The sequence below is a fragment of the Clavispora lusitaniae genome, assembly GCF_014636115.1.
Source record: "Clavispora lusitaniae strain FDAARGOS_655 chromosome Unknown tig00000038_pilon, whole genome shotgun sequence".
NCBI lineage: Eukaryota > Fungi > Ascomycota > Pichiomycetes > Serinales > Metschnikowiaceae > Clavispora > Clavispora lusitaniae.
Window position 1 is genome coordinate 424,312 of NW_027093976.1, and position 14,608 is coordinate 438,919.

Sequence of the window (14,608 nt, forward strand, 5' to 3'; positions counted from 1 at the left end):
CATCTATGCTTGAAAAAAGAAATTTTAGAGAAAATTAAGAGAGAGTAGATAAAGGAGAAAAGGAAATAAGATGTGTAAGACAATAATAATCAAAGGAAAGGTCTTGCATCTTTGTGAATATCCTTCCTTATCTTGTAGCAAAATTCAGGGACGTGAATTGTGCGCTTATTCCTGTCTATCCGGTTCAACCCATTTAGCGCCGATTTTTTTTCTTCGGCAGACTTGATCTCATTAGAGCCGTTTCCCAATTGAGCGCATAATATTAAGAGAACAACTCTTTTTGCATGGAAGTTGCTGTCTCCTTTCACTTTCCTGAAACTCAATTTAATTCCAACAAATCCAGTGTTTAAGCAGTTGCGCTCCGACTATAGCCGGCAAACCAACCATGACGAAAACCTCTGTTAAAGTGAAAGATGTGTTCTTTTTCATTCCCAACTTGATTGGTTATGTACGAATCCTTACCGCAATTTTGTCCTTCTTGACCATGAAACGGCATCCTATATGGACGCTGATACTATACGGTATTTCTGGTTTCCTCGACGCTTTCGACGGATACGCTGCCAGAAAGTATGATCAGGGTACAAGATTTGGTGCTGTGCTAGACATGGTCACGGACAGATGTGCCACCTCCTCATTAATCTGCTACTTGTGTGTCCTTTATCCACATTACTGCGTGATCTGGCAATTGCTTGTATCTCTAGACTTGGCTTCTCATTACATGCACATGTACGCAATGTTGTCGTCTGGATCATCTTCTCACAAGAACGTCGACAAAAAATCAAGACTCTTGAATTTGTACTACACAAACAGAACTGTGTTGTTCGTCGTGTGTTTGGTCAATGAGTTATTTTACATGGCGTTTTATTTACACTACTATAATTTCTTCTGGATGGGTACCCTTTTGGTATGGTTGAGTGCTCCTATTTGGTTCTTCAAGCAAGTTGCTAATATTGTCCAGATGAAGAATGCTGCTATCATTTTGGTCGAGAAGGACGTTGAAGAGCGGTCTGCTAAGGGAGAGTAATTGCTGGCCTTTTGCTGTAGCTTCTGACATTGTCAGCGATACATGCTAATGGATTTCTTTTGAAAGCGGCGCGAGCTCATTATACATCTATATACATATTACTGCACTCTTCTTTCACTTTTTTATCCAAAATTTCAATGCCACTCTGGGAATGCTTAACAAAGTCCTCGAAAGGTTTCGATCTCTTTAGCTCATCTTTCAAATGATCAGTAAGTTTTGTGACCTCATTCTCCAATTCAAAACATTTCCTTAGCATTTGTAATGACGAAGAGTTCTTGAAACCGGAGATACTCTTACTTAAGAACGTTAGGAATTTCATAAACAGTTCTTTCGATGATTGATGGGAAGTGCATCCATCTGATGACTTGATAAAGCCACAACAACATCTTGCTAGTTCATAATATAGCATTGAGACTAAGGTTTGCCTCCCTGATCTGATCACAACAGGAAGTACTTCCGTCGCTATGTTGTACGCATCTTGGAAAAATTCAGAGGAGTTCAAAAATGACACAAACGTGACGAACCCTTCTGCAAGCGCCAACTCGAATCCACGATTCCGAGCTAATTGGAATTGATGAATAAAAAGAGATAATCCCGGAGAGTTGGAGGCTGACTGAACAAGAATTTCTGCTTTTAGCACATTCATACGAATCAATCGAAGAATATTTGGCAGACTTCCATAGTTATCAGATAAAAGGGATTTCATCTTTTTATTCAATAAGACTATTCCTCGGGAATAATTGCCATATGCTGCTTCTGTGAGCGCCGTGAGTCGCAATTTCTCAAACTGAGATTCTTCATCTAGAAAATCATCTTCTGGGAGCATTTTCAAAATCTCTAACGCTTGGCTTTTTCGACCCTTGTTCAAGTGCAGTTGAATCTGTGAGATGAGAAGCCTCGAATGCAACAACCGCTGTTGCAAAGCGTTTCTAGAATACAACGGCGTTAACTCATTCAATTCCTTAATAGCAATGTCTGCGCCACCTTTTGCGAGGGTATACAGTTGCTTTTGGAGGTGTAAAGAGAATAAATCTATTGTCGGCCCATTAGTTCCTCCGTATGAAATGCCAATTTCATTATACAAATCGCTCAAGTGAGGAAATCCAGCCTCATTCCATACAGAAGATGCCATTTCACAAGAATTTATGAATGTTATCTGCTGGTCATGGATTGAAATGTAAAGTGATTTGAAAAGACTTTCATAATAACTTGAAAATGAGCCACCGCTTGAAATCAAAAATTCAGCTTCAAATCTAAAGCTCATAGCCATCAACAGAAGAGACACTGATTGAGACTTATTAATTAAGAAATCAAGCAACTTCAGTTCGTTGCTATTCTTATAAAGGCTTTGTTTGTTCCATAAATGTGGCTTCTGCTTCATAAAATTGAAAAGCCATGAAAGGACATATGTAAGAGTGTTGTTATCTTTATTTTCTCTAGCCACAGATATTGCTTCTTCAATAGAATCTAAAGCCTTCTGGTCTTCTCCAAAATATTGATGGAGTGATGCTCTCGAAATTAAAGCAAAGTGATAGAAATGTTTGGATCCCTTGGATACCATGTAGTCGAAATATTGGTGTAAGGAGTCAAAAGCTCCGTGGTAGTCACCTGCGTGCAAGCGTTCGAGATATTGGAGGAAATAGTAAGAGGGTAAATGGCTAAAATGAGTTTTCTGAACATTGCTATACTCCGACCCAGGTGCAGCCATGTACATCATGATTGATTTTAGTTCCGGTGGCGTTTCAGTACCAAACTTTTCTAGTAGGCGTACTTGGGTATCAACCAAAAATTCTAGATCTTGCTTTGCAATCGTATAAGCCAGAGAATCTTCATTTGATGCGATAGGCTCTAGGCCAATGCAGTTATTGAGTTGTAAATTCATGGTTTCAAAAAACTTCTTATCACTCTGGTCATCCTTTTTGGGGATTGTAGACACTTTCTCTTTCAAGCAATGATTCCAGGTTGAAAACAACGGGGAAGAAGGGGATTCTCTGTCCGCAGATGTACCGCCAGTAGATTTGTAACCCTTGATTAGAAGAGATTCATATAAGTCTGCTGAGTCTTTTCTGTAGTGGCATACAGACTGGAATAAGAGTAAGCTTTCGTCAAACTCAAGAAGTTTGGCGGCCACACTAATCTTTTGCACGAATCGGCCGATAATTGATCTTGGCGAAACAAGATTGAAAACTGTGCTTGATATCTTTAACGGGTCCAGAAGAAAGGAGTACGAATCGATAATGAGTTGATGCAAATCTTCCACGCTATTCAAGTTCCAGAACAAATCAAGTATTCGAAACTGAGCAGCCTCGACATCCAGGGCTGAGATGTTTCGGGAGCTAGACCTGCTTTTCGAATCATCGTTCGCAAATAACTGGCAAAGGTCTTTGAGTGTAGGCGTAACATTGATACGATTGTTTTCGATTATAGGTTGCCCTTCAAGTTGATGCGTTAGAATGCTCAAAATTCTGCTCCGACATGATAACGTATCTGATAGATATAGTCGAATTAAAAAGAGGAGAGCAATTCTATTTGGAGACAACTCCTCAGTTATCAATAACTTGGGGTGGCCAAGCATTAACTAGATAAAGATTTCAGGTCTTACAAAAACATCTAGTAGAATCGCACGTGAGCACAAACATAAAAGGAAGAGAGACATAAAGCTATAGTAAAGCTTGCGATTCAACGAAGGGCGTGTGGTCTAGTGGTATGATTCTCGCTTTGGGTTATGGTTTGGTGCACTGAACCTACACAAGTTTGTGAGAGGCCCTGGGTTCAATTCCCAGCTCGCCCCTTCTTTTTAGTTTTGTCTTGCTACGGGTATTATTTTTTTTTCTTTAATTCGCTATAAAATGATGATAAAATATAAACCCGCTCAATCATCAAGAAGCGAATACTGGTGTAAAAGAATGCAGTCGCCGCCCCGTTCAGGATCCAACCCATATGTATAGAAATAACCCTCGGATGTAACAACATTTATGTGAATAAGATTCACCGCGAGAACATCCTTTCCCGAATTGCTAGATGACGAAGATTTCACTGGAAGAAGCCCATTATCTTGAGCTTGTTCCCTTGGCAATAAAATATTCTGGGGTACCATATCTTCAAAAAGCTCAGTGCTCATGATCGCAATTGACTTGACGTCCTTGTTGTTGGTTTGTATTTTCAAAGACGCAAAGTTACGGGTTGGCTCTAATATTGAGGAAAACCTGGAAGGGAGAAAGTCTCCCATTTTCTGTGCCGCTTTTCGCCCCAATGTCTGAGAAGAGCGACGAATAAGACGTGCCACGGACAACCTATTTTGGTCGATAATTGGTTCGGTCCTATGTTCTTCTAATCCTGTGGAGGAGGTGCTGTTGAACGAGCTCGATGATCCTTGCGACAATTTTCTCTGCTTGCTAGGAACTCCGAATCCCTCTGGATCTCCATCAACTACCTCCTCACCGTCTGCATCGCTGTCGCTGTCATCTTCAATGGACTCTGCATCATCATCATCGCCATTTTTGGGTGCCTCACTAACTTCTTCCGCTTCCTCATCAATAGTGCTATACCCTGGACTTACTTTTGGTTTTCTGGGTGTAGAATTTCTGATGTGTCTTTGCTTATTGGCTAGTAGTTCCTCCTCACCCAATCTGAAAATATGGACGGTTCCACTTGAGCTCGTTGCAATTACATAATTGTTGCCCTTGCTGAAGTTTAGAGAATAAATCGTAGTAGGATAGGTTCCCCTTCTAAATTGGAACATTTTCACTCCGGTTTCCACATTGAATACCCTCACTATAGTTCCCTTATCTGAAGCTGTAGCAAGCAACTTCCCGTCGCTAGATAAGCACATTGCCGCCAAGGCTGATTTGTGGGCTTCGATCACAGCCAAGGGTTGTAGTGACTTCATATCAAATATGATAACATCGCCAACTCTATTTGGAGCATTACTCACAGACTGGATATTATTCTGTACTGAATTTAGTCCGCCGTTGGTGTTGATTCCTGTCACAAGAAGGGAGTCGTGGGTTATTGTTTTCGGTGGCGATGGGTAAGCCAAAAGAGTGTTTCCAGGTTCATCCAAAGCCGCATCTGATAAAGTGCACAAGCCACTGGCGTTGGGGCTCGTCTCGATAGTGTGAAGAAGTTTCATGGTGGCAATATCATAAATGTAAATTTGTTCCTCCAAGACAACAACCATTCTGTGTCTGCTGAGTTTGACCAGCAAAACAGTGGAAGGGAAGATCAAATCACATATCGTTGTTCCTCGTTTTGTATTGACGATTTTCAACTTGCGAGGCAGAGACCCTGGCTCCTCCCCAAGGGGAACAATGGCCATTAATGAAGTGGAATAGAGCATCTCCAAAATACCCACCGACTCATTTTTTTTTATGTCATAGCACTTGAGAAACTTGGGCAGAAATGTGTAGATTTTGTAGCCCGTACTGAGACCCACAGCAACACATGTAGCATCTTGGTTAAAAGTGATGAAGTTGACGTTCGACTCTTCCGATTCTTCGTGGGATGCGCTCATAGTTTCCGAATTGTCTTGCGCTTTGTTTTCCAGGAATTGTTGTGAGTAGTTCATGTAAGCATTCCCGGCCACTTGTGATTTGAGCATACCCGTGCGCTTAGCTGACAATTAAGAGAGGGAAGATGAAGTGACAAGAGCCGCAGGCGCGAAAGGCACCCGTGCATTCTCAAAATGGTCTAGAAGCGCGGGGAAAGATAACAACGGTTTCGTGGGGCAATAAAAATCGAAAAGACACGGTATTATAGATATTGGCCAGTGTTCAACGAAGATGGAGGTGAAATATTAAGCAAAATGAAGTTCGATTAGTTGAAAGGAAATGCTTGATGTATGAAGGCATAGGAGATTTGCGATTGGCACCTAGACTTGTTTCGCGTTTACAAAGTATACTGAGAAAGACGCTACAATGACGAATTTCAATAGGGCAAAAAAAAAATACAAAACTACTTCACCACGACTACAACAATGGCAGATGAGGCATCGCCGAGACATTTGCATTAGGACAACTGTTTAGAGAGCCATTTCACGAACTGAAGTACCATTTCTTCCGTGATGTCATGGATCGCACCTTCTTCATAGTACAACTCGGTTGAACCGTTACTGTTTGCGTAAGTGTCTGCCCACAAGGTGGAGATTTTCGAAGGTACAATCGGATCATCGGAATAGAATGTGGCAAACATCTTAACGGAACTGAATGGGAAGCTCTCCATGATTTCAATATCCTCTCTACTGACATGCAAGTGAAGAGATTCCGGATACTTTTGCTTCTGTTCTTCAGTCAATCCAAGCTCCTCATAGTTAAAGTAAAGAAGCTTTTTGCTGTAATCGGATGTGCCCTTTAATCTATTGACAAGCAAAGAAGTTAAGTCGCTGCATCCAATATTAGGGTTGATGATGGAAACAAGGTCGGCATACCGGTTGGCGAAACGGATCACAACGTGGGCCCCGACAGAATAGCCCGAAAGGATGTTGCAGAACTTGAACTTCAAATCTCTTTCCTTCCAGGATTCGTGAAGTAAAGCATCCAAGTTCAAGTAGCTAGGCAAATAATCCATAATTAGCTTCAAGTCGTAGATGGTGCCTTCAATGCAGCTCATCATATCCATGGCATGAGTGTCGTTCCCCGACTTCCAGCTGGAGTTCTTAGACTTAACCACAGTTCTTGCTCCATGGTTTCTGATGTCAAACGTTACAGGGATCAAAGGAATCTCCAGCGCATAGTTTTCCAAAATTTTCACTCCCGTTGCTTCCGTGTAGGTGTAGTCACCGCTTCTATGATGCACTAAGTACAAGAAGTTGAGCTGAATTGAGTCCAAGTCTGGGTTGGGGCCGAGGCCTTTCACATACGCTGCAATTGCGTCGGAGTTGTAGACATAGACTGTGATCCCGCCAATAGAAAAGGTCTTTTTTGAGAATTTGGAGAGGTCAACGTTGAATTGGATCATGGTGGTTGGTGTGCTATAGTGTATAGTGCAATTGGAATTGTGGGGAGCCGCGCACAAGTGCCAAGAAGTCAAAGTGTTGTACGTTTTATTGTCAAAAGTAGCCCAACTACTCAGAATGAGTAAAATTTACCACTGGCAAGTAAGATGAGAAATACAAGCATGCTTTGATTTGTCTCCCAAGAATTGCTAGAGACTGGTATTTTGGCCATAGACTGTTTTACTCGCATCAGTTGTACAATCACCAACGGCATTTCCACTCCAATACCCGCTGTCTAAGGGACGACAAGAAGGAAAAGATAAAAGTAGAAGCAAACAACTAATACAAGAAGGAGGAAACAGCCATAGTGGCTACTAAGTAATGGATTTACTATCGAGAAAACTTGTACTCGTTGTGGCAAGGCAGTAGCAATTCTGTTTGAAACAAAAAAAAAATATCTCTACCTCCCAGTAGTAGTCGCCACCAAAGAAACAAAAGCCTCTTCTAGTGCACGGATTTGCACCTTGATGGAGAAAAAATGTTCCCCTCTCCATTTGACATTGTTCATGTGATAGTTTATCACATTCACATGTTTCGCAAGAAAACTATATAACCTTGCATATACTCGCAATCCCATTTCTGCCCGTGTATCCGTCAAAACACAGTAAAATGGCCCCTTCCAAGAAAAGTGTCAAGAAAAGTCCTGTTCCAACAGAGACAACCAAGCCGACCAAAGTAGCGCCACAAACTGCGTCGGCACCGCAATCCGTCTTGAAATACACCTCCAAGGAAGACATCCCCGCAATTGTCCAGAACCTCACCAAACAGCACAATCAAGAGCACCAAACACACTCGTTGCAGTTCCGTTTGAACCAATTGAGAAACATCTACTTTGCTGTGAAGGACAATATCGATGCTTTCAGCGAAGCTTTGTACAAGGACTTTGGCCGGTCCCCCGAGGAAACACTCACTTTGGAGTATGTGACGTTTATGAACGAATTGGTTCACACCATGGCACACTTACACAAGTGGATGAAGCCAACTCCAGTGGATGGATTGACTCTTGCAGTGAAGACAAACTCGGTTTATGTGGAACACGTTCCTCTCGGAGTGGTGCTTATCATTGCTCCTTTCAACTACCCATTGCTTTTGTCGCTTTCTTCTCTCATTGGCGCCATTTCCGCAGGCAACTCTGTCGTATTGAAAGTGTCGGAACTCACTCCACATTTCGCCCAGAAACTCACCGAAGTGCTCACATCAGTACTTGATCCGTCTGTTTTCGCCATGGTCAATGGTGGAGTAGAAGAGACTACACTCCTCTTGGATCAGAAGTTTGACAAAATTATGTATACGGGCTCCACTACTGTGGGCAAGATCATTGCGAAGAAAGCTGCAGAAACACTCACGCCTGTGCTCTTGGAACTTGGAGGCAAGTCGCCAGCATTCGTTTTGGAGGACGTCAAGGAGCTGGAAATTGACGCTGTGGCCAGAAGGATAGTATGGGGCCGTTTCACCAATGCTGGTCAAACGTGTGTTGCCATAGATTACGTGTTGGTGCACGAAACACTCAAGGAAAAGTTGGTTAGTGCCATCGTTAAGGTGGTGGAGGAGCAGTTCTACAAGACTTTGGATGCGAAAGACCCATCGTATACACACATTATCCACCAAAGAGCCTTTGACACTTTGAAGAAGATGATCGAGCTGTCTTCCGGAAAGATTTGCACGGGCGGAACTACTGACGCCGAAACAAGATTTATTGCTCCTACTGTCATTGACAATGTCGACTGGTCGGACTCTACGATGCAACAGGAGATTTTTGGGCCCGTCTTGCCCATTTTGACATACACGGACTTGAAGGCTGCAGTCAAGCAAGTTGTCACCCGCCATGACACTCCGTTGGCGCTGTATATTTTCACGTCGGGCTCCCATTCTCGGGCCAAGAATGTCGACTTGGACTACATCCAAACAAACATCAGATCGGGTGGCACTGTTATTAATGACAGCGTGTTGCACGTTTCTTTAGCGAATGCGCCGTTTGGAGGTATTGGTAACTCGGGCCAAGGCGCATACCATGGGATCTATTCGTTCAAGGCATTTTCGCATGAGCGTACGACAATGGAAACGAAGCTCTCCATGGACTTTGCTGTCAGCTCAAGGTACCCACCTTGCGAGCAAAAGAAAATCAATGTGATGCAGCTGTCTATGACTTCTTACAATGGCGCAGTATGGTTTGGCCGCACGGGAGACGTGAAGCCCAATGGACCAAGTCTGTTATGGTCTGCGTGGAAGGGGACTTTAGGTGTAAGCGCTTTGCTCTACTATTTGTTCCAGGCCATGTAACGATGTTATGTACAATGTTTTTAATTCTTTCAAGTTTCAAGTAAATATTTGCCCATTTAGCAACACACATTGCTAGCAGTTGTGTTTTCGATAGAATTGATGTTAAGCTACTTTGCTGTACTGGTAGAATTATAAGAAAGCAGACTAACAGTAAATTAACCATTCAGAGTTCTTTCTGCAACTTTTCTGCCTGCAAAATATATATTTGAGAATTAAAGATTAAAAAAATGAGAATACATCATCTTCTGGAGCAGATGGTTCAGCCAATATAGACTTTAACCAATCGATGGATCCAATTATCAGGGATTAATCTAATATGTAAGTCTATTGGGTGCAACAATGCGAGGCAAATTGAGGCAAAAAACCCAAACATCCGCACCTGTTACCTTTTTCGCCTTATCTCGAATATTGGAGATCTACTTACACCAAAATGGCTTTTACAATTTCCATAAAGAACGCTGGAAAAGTCCATGAAATCGAATTGGAAGATTCTGCTACTGGGTTGGAGTTTAAGAAAAAGATCCAGGACATAACCCAGATTCCGGTGGAACGCCAGAAGATTTTGATCAAGGGAGGCAAATTGAGCGATGATGTGGTTGTTTCAACACTCAAAGCTAACTTGAAAAATCCAATTATGGTCCTCGGAACACCAGACAAGGACTTACCTGTGTTTGACTCGAACAAACACGTGTTTTTGGAAGATTTGAACGAAAACCAATTGGTCAAGGTTGCGGAAGAACCTTCTGGATTGATCAACTTGGGCAACACCTGCTACTTGAACTCTTCATTGCAAGCGCTCTACAACATCAAGGATATTTCTGACAAAGTGAAAAGCTCCTCAGGATCAACTGCTATGATCACCACTTTGAAGGGTATTTTCAACGCAATGGGAAAGAAACAACAGAATGTGGACCCTACACTTTTTCTCATGCAGTTCAGAGCACAATTCCCCCAGTTTGCAGAGCAAGAAATGGGTATGTACAAACAACAGGATGCAGAGGAGGCGTTCTCCCAAATCATGACCGTTTTGGGTTCTACTTTCGACATTAATGACGCGTTTAGAATTGACTTTAAGACTGTCACCAAATGTTTGAGCTTGCCGGAAGAAGAACCGAAGATTGGTTCAGACTCGGCTTCCAAATTGAGTTGTCACATTGACATCAAGACCAATTTCTTGAGAGACGGAATCATCAATGGATTGACGGATAAACTTGAAAAGAGGAACGAAACTTTAAACGCAAATGCCGAGTACGAGATAACCAAAACCATCACTAGGTTGCCAAAGTACTTGACTGTGCACTTCATGAGATTCTTTTGGAGAAGAGACACACGTAAGAAATCCAAGATTTTGAGAAAAGTGCAATTTCCTTTCGAACTAGACTTATCGGAAATGCTTGACCCATCGATCAAGCAGGAAAAAATTGAAGTGAGAGATAAATTGAGAAAAATCGAAAAGGATAACGATGAATTGATTAGAGATTTCAAGAAGGCCAAGAAGGACAAGTCCTTAACCCCAAAGCAACAACAAGAAGAAGATGAATTGAAGATTGAATCTATAAAGTCCAAATTCATGGATGACTTTGCAGGGATTTTGCCAAAAGATTTTAGCTTCGAAACTGCCACAGAAAACCCATCTTCCGTGTACGAGTTACAGGCAATCATCACCCACCAGGGCTCGTCGGCAGACTCCGGTCATTACCAAGCATTTGTTAAAAACGAGAAGGATCTCGAGGGTGGGAGCTGGTGGAAATTTAATGACAACAAGGTTTCATCTGTTAACAGAGACAAGATTGAAGCTTTGGCTGGTGGCGGAGAAAGCGACTCAGCATTGATTCTCATTTATAAAGCCAAGGGATTCTAGGGAAATAAAATATTAATAGAAAGTATCTTGCACCGTGAATGCACAAAATACATTTCTTCCAATGCGCCTTTGTATTCGAATAAACTATGCATATTTACATATTGTGGACCAATTTTTTGAATTGCTCAACCTCGTCCCAGCAGTTCAAAGGTCTTCCCTTGTTGTCTTTCAAGCATGCAATCACAGACTTTCTAGCGTTCTTAACATCGTCACTAAGATCAACATGGGTGAGTTTAGCACTTTCCTTCAAAACCTCGCTCAACTTTGAAATTCTCTCGTTAGCAGAGGCCACAGAGAGAGAAGCTTCTCCTTCCTTGGACAATGCATCCGAAGTCGTTGCTTGGAACTTCTTGATGGTTTCCAATTCCAATTTTTTCAACTCGTCCGCAACTCGCTCTTGAATATATTTTTCGGTGTATTGGGATCTGGTGTAGTCAGACTCTTGAGAGTTTTCCAAACGTGACAAGAAAGACGCACTAAAGTCCACCGGCGCCTTTGGCGTGTAAACCTTAGTTTCAGGTTTAGAAGCAGTAGAGCCCATTTTCTGTTTCAGTTAGTAACACATGAACATTAAACACGAGCTTTCTCGCCGGGCGTATATGTATACAGCCACTTTTATCCGTATCGAGTACATACCTCTGACTATGGAATATCAACAGATATGTTACTGTTCGGAGTGAGATTACCATTGGACAGATATTCGTGCGAAGCACAAAAGTATGGTGGAGACTTTGGAGCTGAATACAAACACCGTCTCAAAGAGGCCTTCTGGCTACTGCTTACGTGAAAGTATAGACGAAAGGAAGAGCTTATCTGTAGAGCGGTTGCAGAACTAAGTGACGAGAGTCGACAGACGAAGATGGGAACACGCATAAGACTACCAGTTCACCAGATTAGGTATGGCCAAAAAAAAAGAGAAAGGCAGGAGGTAGAGAATTCAACGCCTTGACGACCACGACAACAGAATAGCCAGGTTGAAATCCGTTGGTTTTCTTGATTGCCAACTCGAAGTAGGCTTTCCGGTAGCGACACGACTCTGAAAATCGTTGAAGGAGCTCAACGAGACTCGGAAAACCGATCCAAAGTTCGATTTGCTCCATGTCTGTTCAATACCACCAACCTTCCAACTTTGACAAATTCAAGATGGGCGCCATCATGGGCGGCTCTGTCGGTGTCTGTGTCGGCGTTTTGTTTGGTGGATTCTCGATTTTGCAACATGGCGCCGGTCCCAATGGAGTTATGAGAACATTGGGCCAATACATCATGGGGTCTGTTGCCACCTTCAGTTTGTTCATGTCGATCGGTTCCGTTATCAGATCCGAGACCGACTACCAGGCGTACCAAAGGGCCATGATGCTGTCCCAAAGGGAAAGATTGAGAGCGATCTACGGAATCGACAACTAGCCTTCCTGGTTGGAAACTGCTTACTGTAAATAGGGAAATGAACATGCTATTCTATTAGGTCTATTGTAGGGCTATGTGTAGTTCTGACTTTTTACAAGTCGGACAACTATTTTGTGGAGAAGTCCGATGAATTTTTGATTTGCGTCCGAAGAATGAAAAGTTAGACTGTGGTGCAGAGCAGTGAAAAACTCACTTGATGCTAAACGATGTTTCATGTCAAGCAATATCGGTCTGATATTCAGAACCATTAATTGTAGATGCTGAGTCGCAAACTGATGGATTTTTTCACATTCAAACTTTGTCTTCCTTCTTTGCGGTGTGGATGTGGGGATGGTGCAGACCATCATCTAGGTGGTACAGGTATGTCAAACCGAACTCGGGGACTTTGTAAAATTGCAGTTTCCCCTGCGCTTTCGCCAAATCTAGAAGTTTATTTTTCGGTTCTAGAATGGGCTCAGAGCTGAGCTTGAACGTGCCGAAATGGACTCCGAAAACGTACTTGGAATTAGTGGCGGCTGCAATCTGTAGACTCTCTTCTGGTGAAATGTGCCGTGGCTTCTGATGCCAGGAAGGACAGTACTGCCCAATTGGGAGCAAGGACAAGGTCACGGGCCCGTACTTTTTGCCAATAGCCTCAAAGAGGCCCTTCACATATCCTGTATCACCGGCATGATACAAAACGGAATGGCCATTTTTCTGGAGAATAAACGAACCCCAGAGCGAAGTGTTACAGTCCACGATATGCCTTCCTGACCAATGCATAGCCGGAACACAAACGACCTCGTAGTTGTCAGGGAAATTCTTATTTCCCTCGGCTATGAATGGATTGAGCAGTAGTTTTTCCCACCAGTCCATCTCCACGACGTTGTAGATTCCTTTTCGGGCTAAAGTCAGCTTCAAGCCCAAAGGCACAATCCACATGGCCAGGTTTCCGATTTCTTTTGCTGCTTGCAAATCCAAATGATCAGGATGATTGTGGGAAACAAAGACAAAATCGAGTTTTCCCCCAGTAGCGTATCGGACCTCTTCTAGCGTCATGGGTGACTTGACCAACCGCTTTGGGCCAAACTTCTGGTCTATAAGATGATCACCAAACATTGGATCTGTTAGAATGTTGATGCCACTGATCTGGACCAAAGAACATGATTGGCCCAACCACGTGAAAAGCATTTGGTTTCCAACGGCAGAGGTGAAATTCAACTTTTTGTAGAGCCCGGAAAAATCATTGGCTGCCACGCATTGGGCCAACAATGTAGAGTTTTTCCGCATGAGCTCGTAGTTGGGTCGAAACGTTTTCAAAAGATGATCCACGGATGCAAAATCACCTTCTGGAGTCGGATACTTGTCGTGGATTTCGATCTTGTTGGCGTAGAAACTCTCGAAAAGCTCGGCGATGCGGACTGTGAGAAACTCAAACGCCGTCTGGGGCCTGTACTCTTGAAACGGATTGACAAACATGCCCAGAACCATGGCAGACTTGTATTTTGCAATATCCAAATCATCGTGCACTTGCATCTGCGCCTGTCTCTGTTTGATCAAAGCCACAGTCTGATAATGCATATGGAGCTCGAATGAAGTATAGGAAACCAAGATCCCTAGGCCGATTTTGGCCTTCAACGAGAGTCTCGGAAGAAAACCCATGCAGATGGAAAGCAAGTACTGCGCATCGAGTATAGTGAGATTTTATGTAGTGCGATACTGCTTCCATATTAGGCCAGCTTGCTCATCAGGCGAGATACATAGGAAGATTTGAAAAATTGGCATTTGTCGTTTTGACTTGGTACTGTTTTATGTGTTTCAAGCTGGTCAACCTGGTCAAGAAGCTAGTTAATAGCAATATTTAAGATTCGAATTGGCACGGAAAGTTATGTCGCATAATCCACCACAATTGCAATCTTGAGAACTTTAATAGACAGACGAGGAGAGAAAAAGGTCAATGACAAAACGATTAAAGGGACAGACAATTTTCTCTTGAAACGATAGCATCAACGTCTCTAGTAAAATATTTTAGTATTCATCGTTTTCGGTAATATTTAGATATGCTTTA

The 14,608-nt window shown here is 42.6% G+C and overlaps 9 protein-coding genes and 1 non-coding gene across 10 annotated transcripts; 5 read left to right on the forward strand and 5 right to left on the reverse strand. All coding sequences in view use genetic code 12, as the record gives it.

Annotated features, from left to right (window-relative positions):
• Nucleotides 1-385: 385 nt before the first annotated feature.
• On the forward strand, nucleotides 386-1,024 carry FOB63_001316 (CDP-diacylglycerol--inositol 3-phosphatidyltransferase; the record flags this gene model as incomplete). The annotated part of the gene is made up of 1 exon (XM_002618593.2): nucleotides 386-1,024. The coding sequence occupies one exon, from the start codon at nucleotides 386-388 to the stop codon at nucleotides 1,022-1,024; it is 639 nt and encodes a 212-aa protein (XP_002618639.1).
• A 79-nt stretch (nucleotides 1,025-1,103) lies between these two features.
• On the reverse strand, nucleotides 1,104-3,599 carry FOB63_001317 (anaphase promoting complex subunit 5; the record flags this gene model as incomplete). Its single annotated transcript, XM_002618592.2, has 1 exon — nucleotides 1,104-3,599. One exon carries the CDS (start codon nucleotides 3,597-3,599, stop codon nucleotides 1,104-1,106), a length of 2,496 nt encoding a protein of 831 aa, XP_002618638.2.
• A 112-nt stretch (nucleotides 3,600-3,711) lies between these two features.
• On the forward strand, nucleotides 3,712-3,815 carry FOB63_005525. The gene has a single exon. It is a non-coding gene; the product is annotated as a tRNA-Pro (tRNA).
• Nucleotides 3,816-3,896: 81 nt separating this feature from the next.
• On the reverse strand, nucleotides 3,897-5,624 carry FOB63_001318 (phosphoinositide binding protein; the record flags this gene model as incomplete). Its single annotated transcript, XM_002618591.2, has 1 exon — nucleotides 3,897-5,624. One exon carries the CDS (start codon nucleotides 5,622-5,624, stop codon nucleotides 3,897-3,899), a length of 1,728 nt encoding a protein of 575 aa, XP_002618637.2.
• Nucleotides 5,625-6,031: 407 nt separating this feature from the next.
• Nucleotides 6,032-6,979, reverse strand: FOB63_001319 (uncharacterized protein; the record flags this gene model as incomplete). The annotated part of the gene is made up of 1 exon (XM_002618590.2): nucleotides 6,032-6,979. The coding sequence occupies one exon, from the start codon at nucleotides 6,977-6,979 to the stop codon at nucleotides 6,032-6,034; it is 948 nt and encodes a 315-aa protein (XP_002618636.2).
• A 646-nt stretch (nucleotides 6,980-7,625) lies between these two features.
• On the forward strand, nucleotides 7,626-9,296 carry FOB63_001320 (hexadecenal dehydrogenase; the record flags this gene model as incomplete). The annotated part of the gene is made up of 1 exon (XM_002618589.2): nucleotides 7,626-9,296. One exon carries the CDS (start codon nucleotides 7,626-7,628, stop codon nucleotides 9,294-9,296), a length of 1,671 nt encoding a protein of 556 aa, XP_002618635.2.
• A 430-nt stretch (nucleotides 9,297-9,726) lies between these two features.
• Nucleotides 9,727-11,157, forward strand: UBP6 (ubiquitin-specific protease; the record flags this gene model as incomplete). The annotated part of the gene is made up of 1 exon (XM_002618588.2): nucleotides 9,727-11,157. One exon carries the CDS (start codon nucleotides 9,727-9,729, stop codon nucleotides 11,155-11,157), a length of 1,431 nt encoding a protein of 476 aa, XP_002618634.2.
• Nucleotides 11,158-11,251: 94 nt separating this feature from the next.
• On the reverse strand, nucleotides 11,252-11,698 carry FOB63_001322 (uncharacterized protein; the record flags this gene model as incomplete). Its single annotated transcript, XM_002618587.2, has 1 exon — nucleotides 11,252-11,698. The coding sequence occupies one exon, from the start codon at nucleotides 11,696-11,698 to the stop codon at nucleotides 11,252-11,254; it is 447 nt and encodes a 148-aa protein (XP_002618633.2).
• Nucleotides 11,699-12,255: 557 nt separating this feature from the next.
• On the forward strand, nucleotides 12,256-12,561 carry FOB63_001323 (uncharacterized protein; the record flags this gene model as incomplete). Its single annotated transcript, XM_002618586.2, has 1 exon — nucleotides 12,256-12,561. The coding sequence occupies one exon, from the start codon at nucleotides 12,256-12,258 to the stop codon at nucleotides 12,559-12,561; it is 306 nt and encodes a 101-aa protein (XP_002618632.1).
• A 291-nt stretch (nucleotides 12,562-12,852) lies between these two features.
• FOB63_001324 (N-acetylphosphatidylethanolamine-hydrolyzing phospholipase D) lies at nucleotides 12,853-14,202 on the reverse strand (the record flags this gene model as incomplete). Its single annotated transcript, XM_002618585.2, has 1 exon — nucleotides 12,853-14,202. One exon carries the CDS (start codon nucleotides 14,200-14,202, stop codon nucleotides 12,853-12,855), a length of 1,350 nt encoding a protein of 449 aa, XP_002618631.2.
• Between the last annotated feature and the right edge of the window lie 406 nt (nucleotides 14,203-14,608).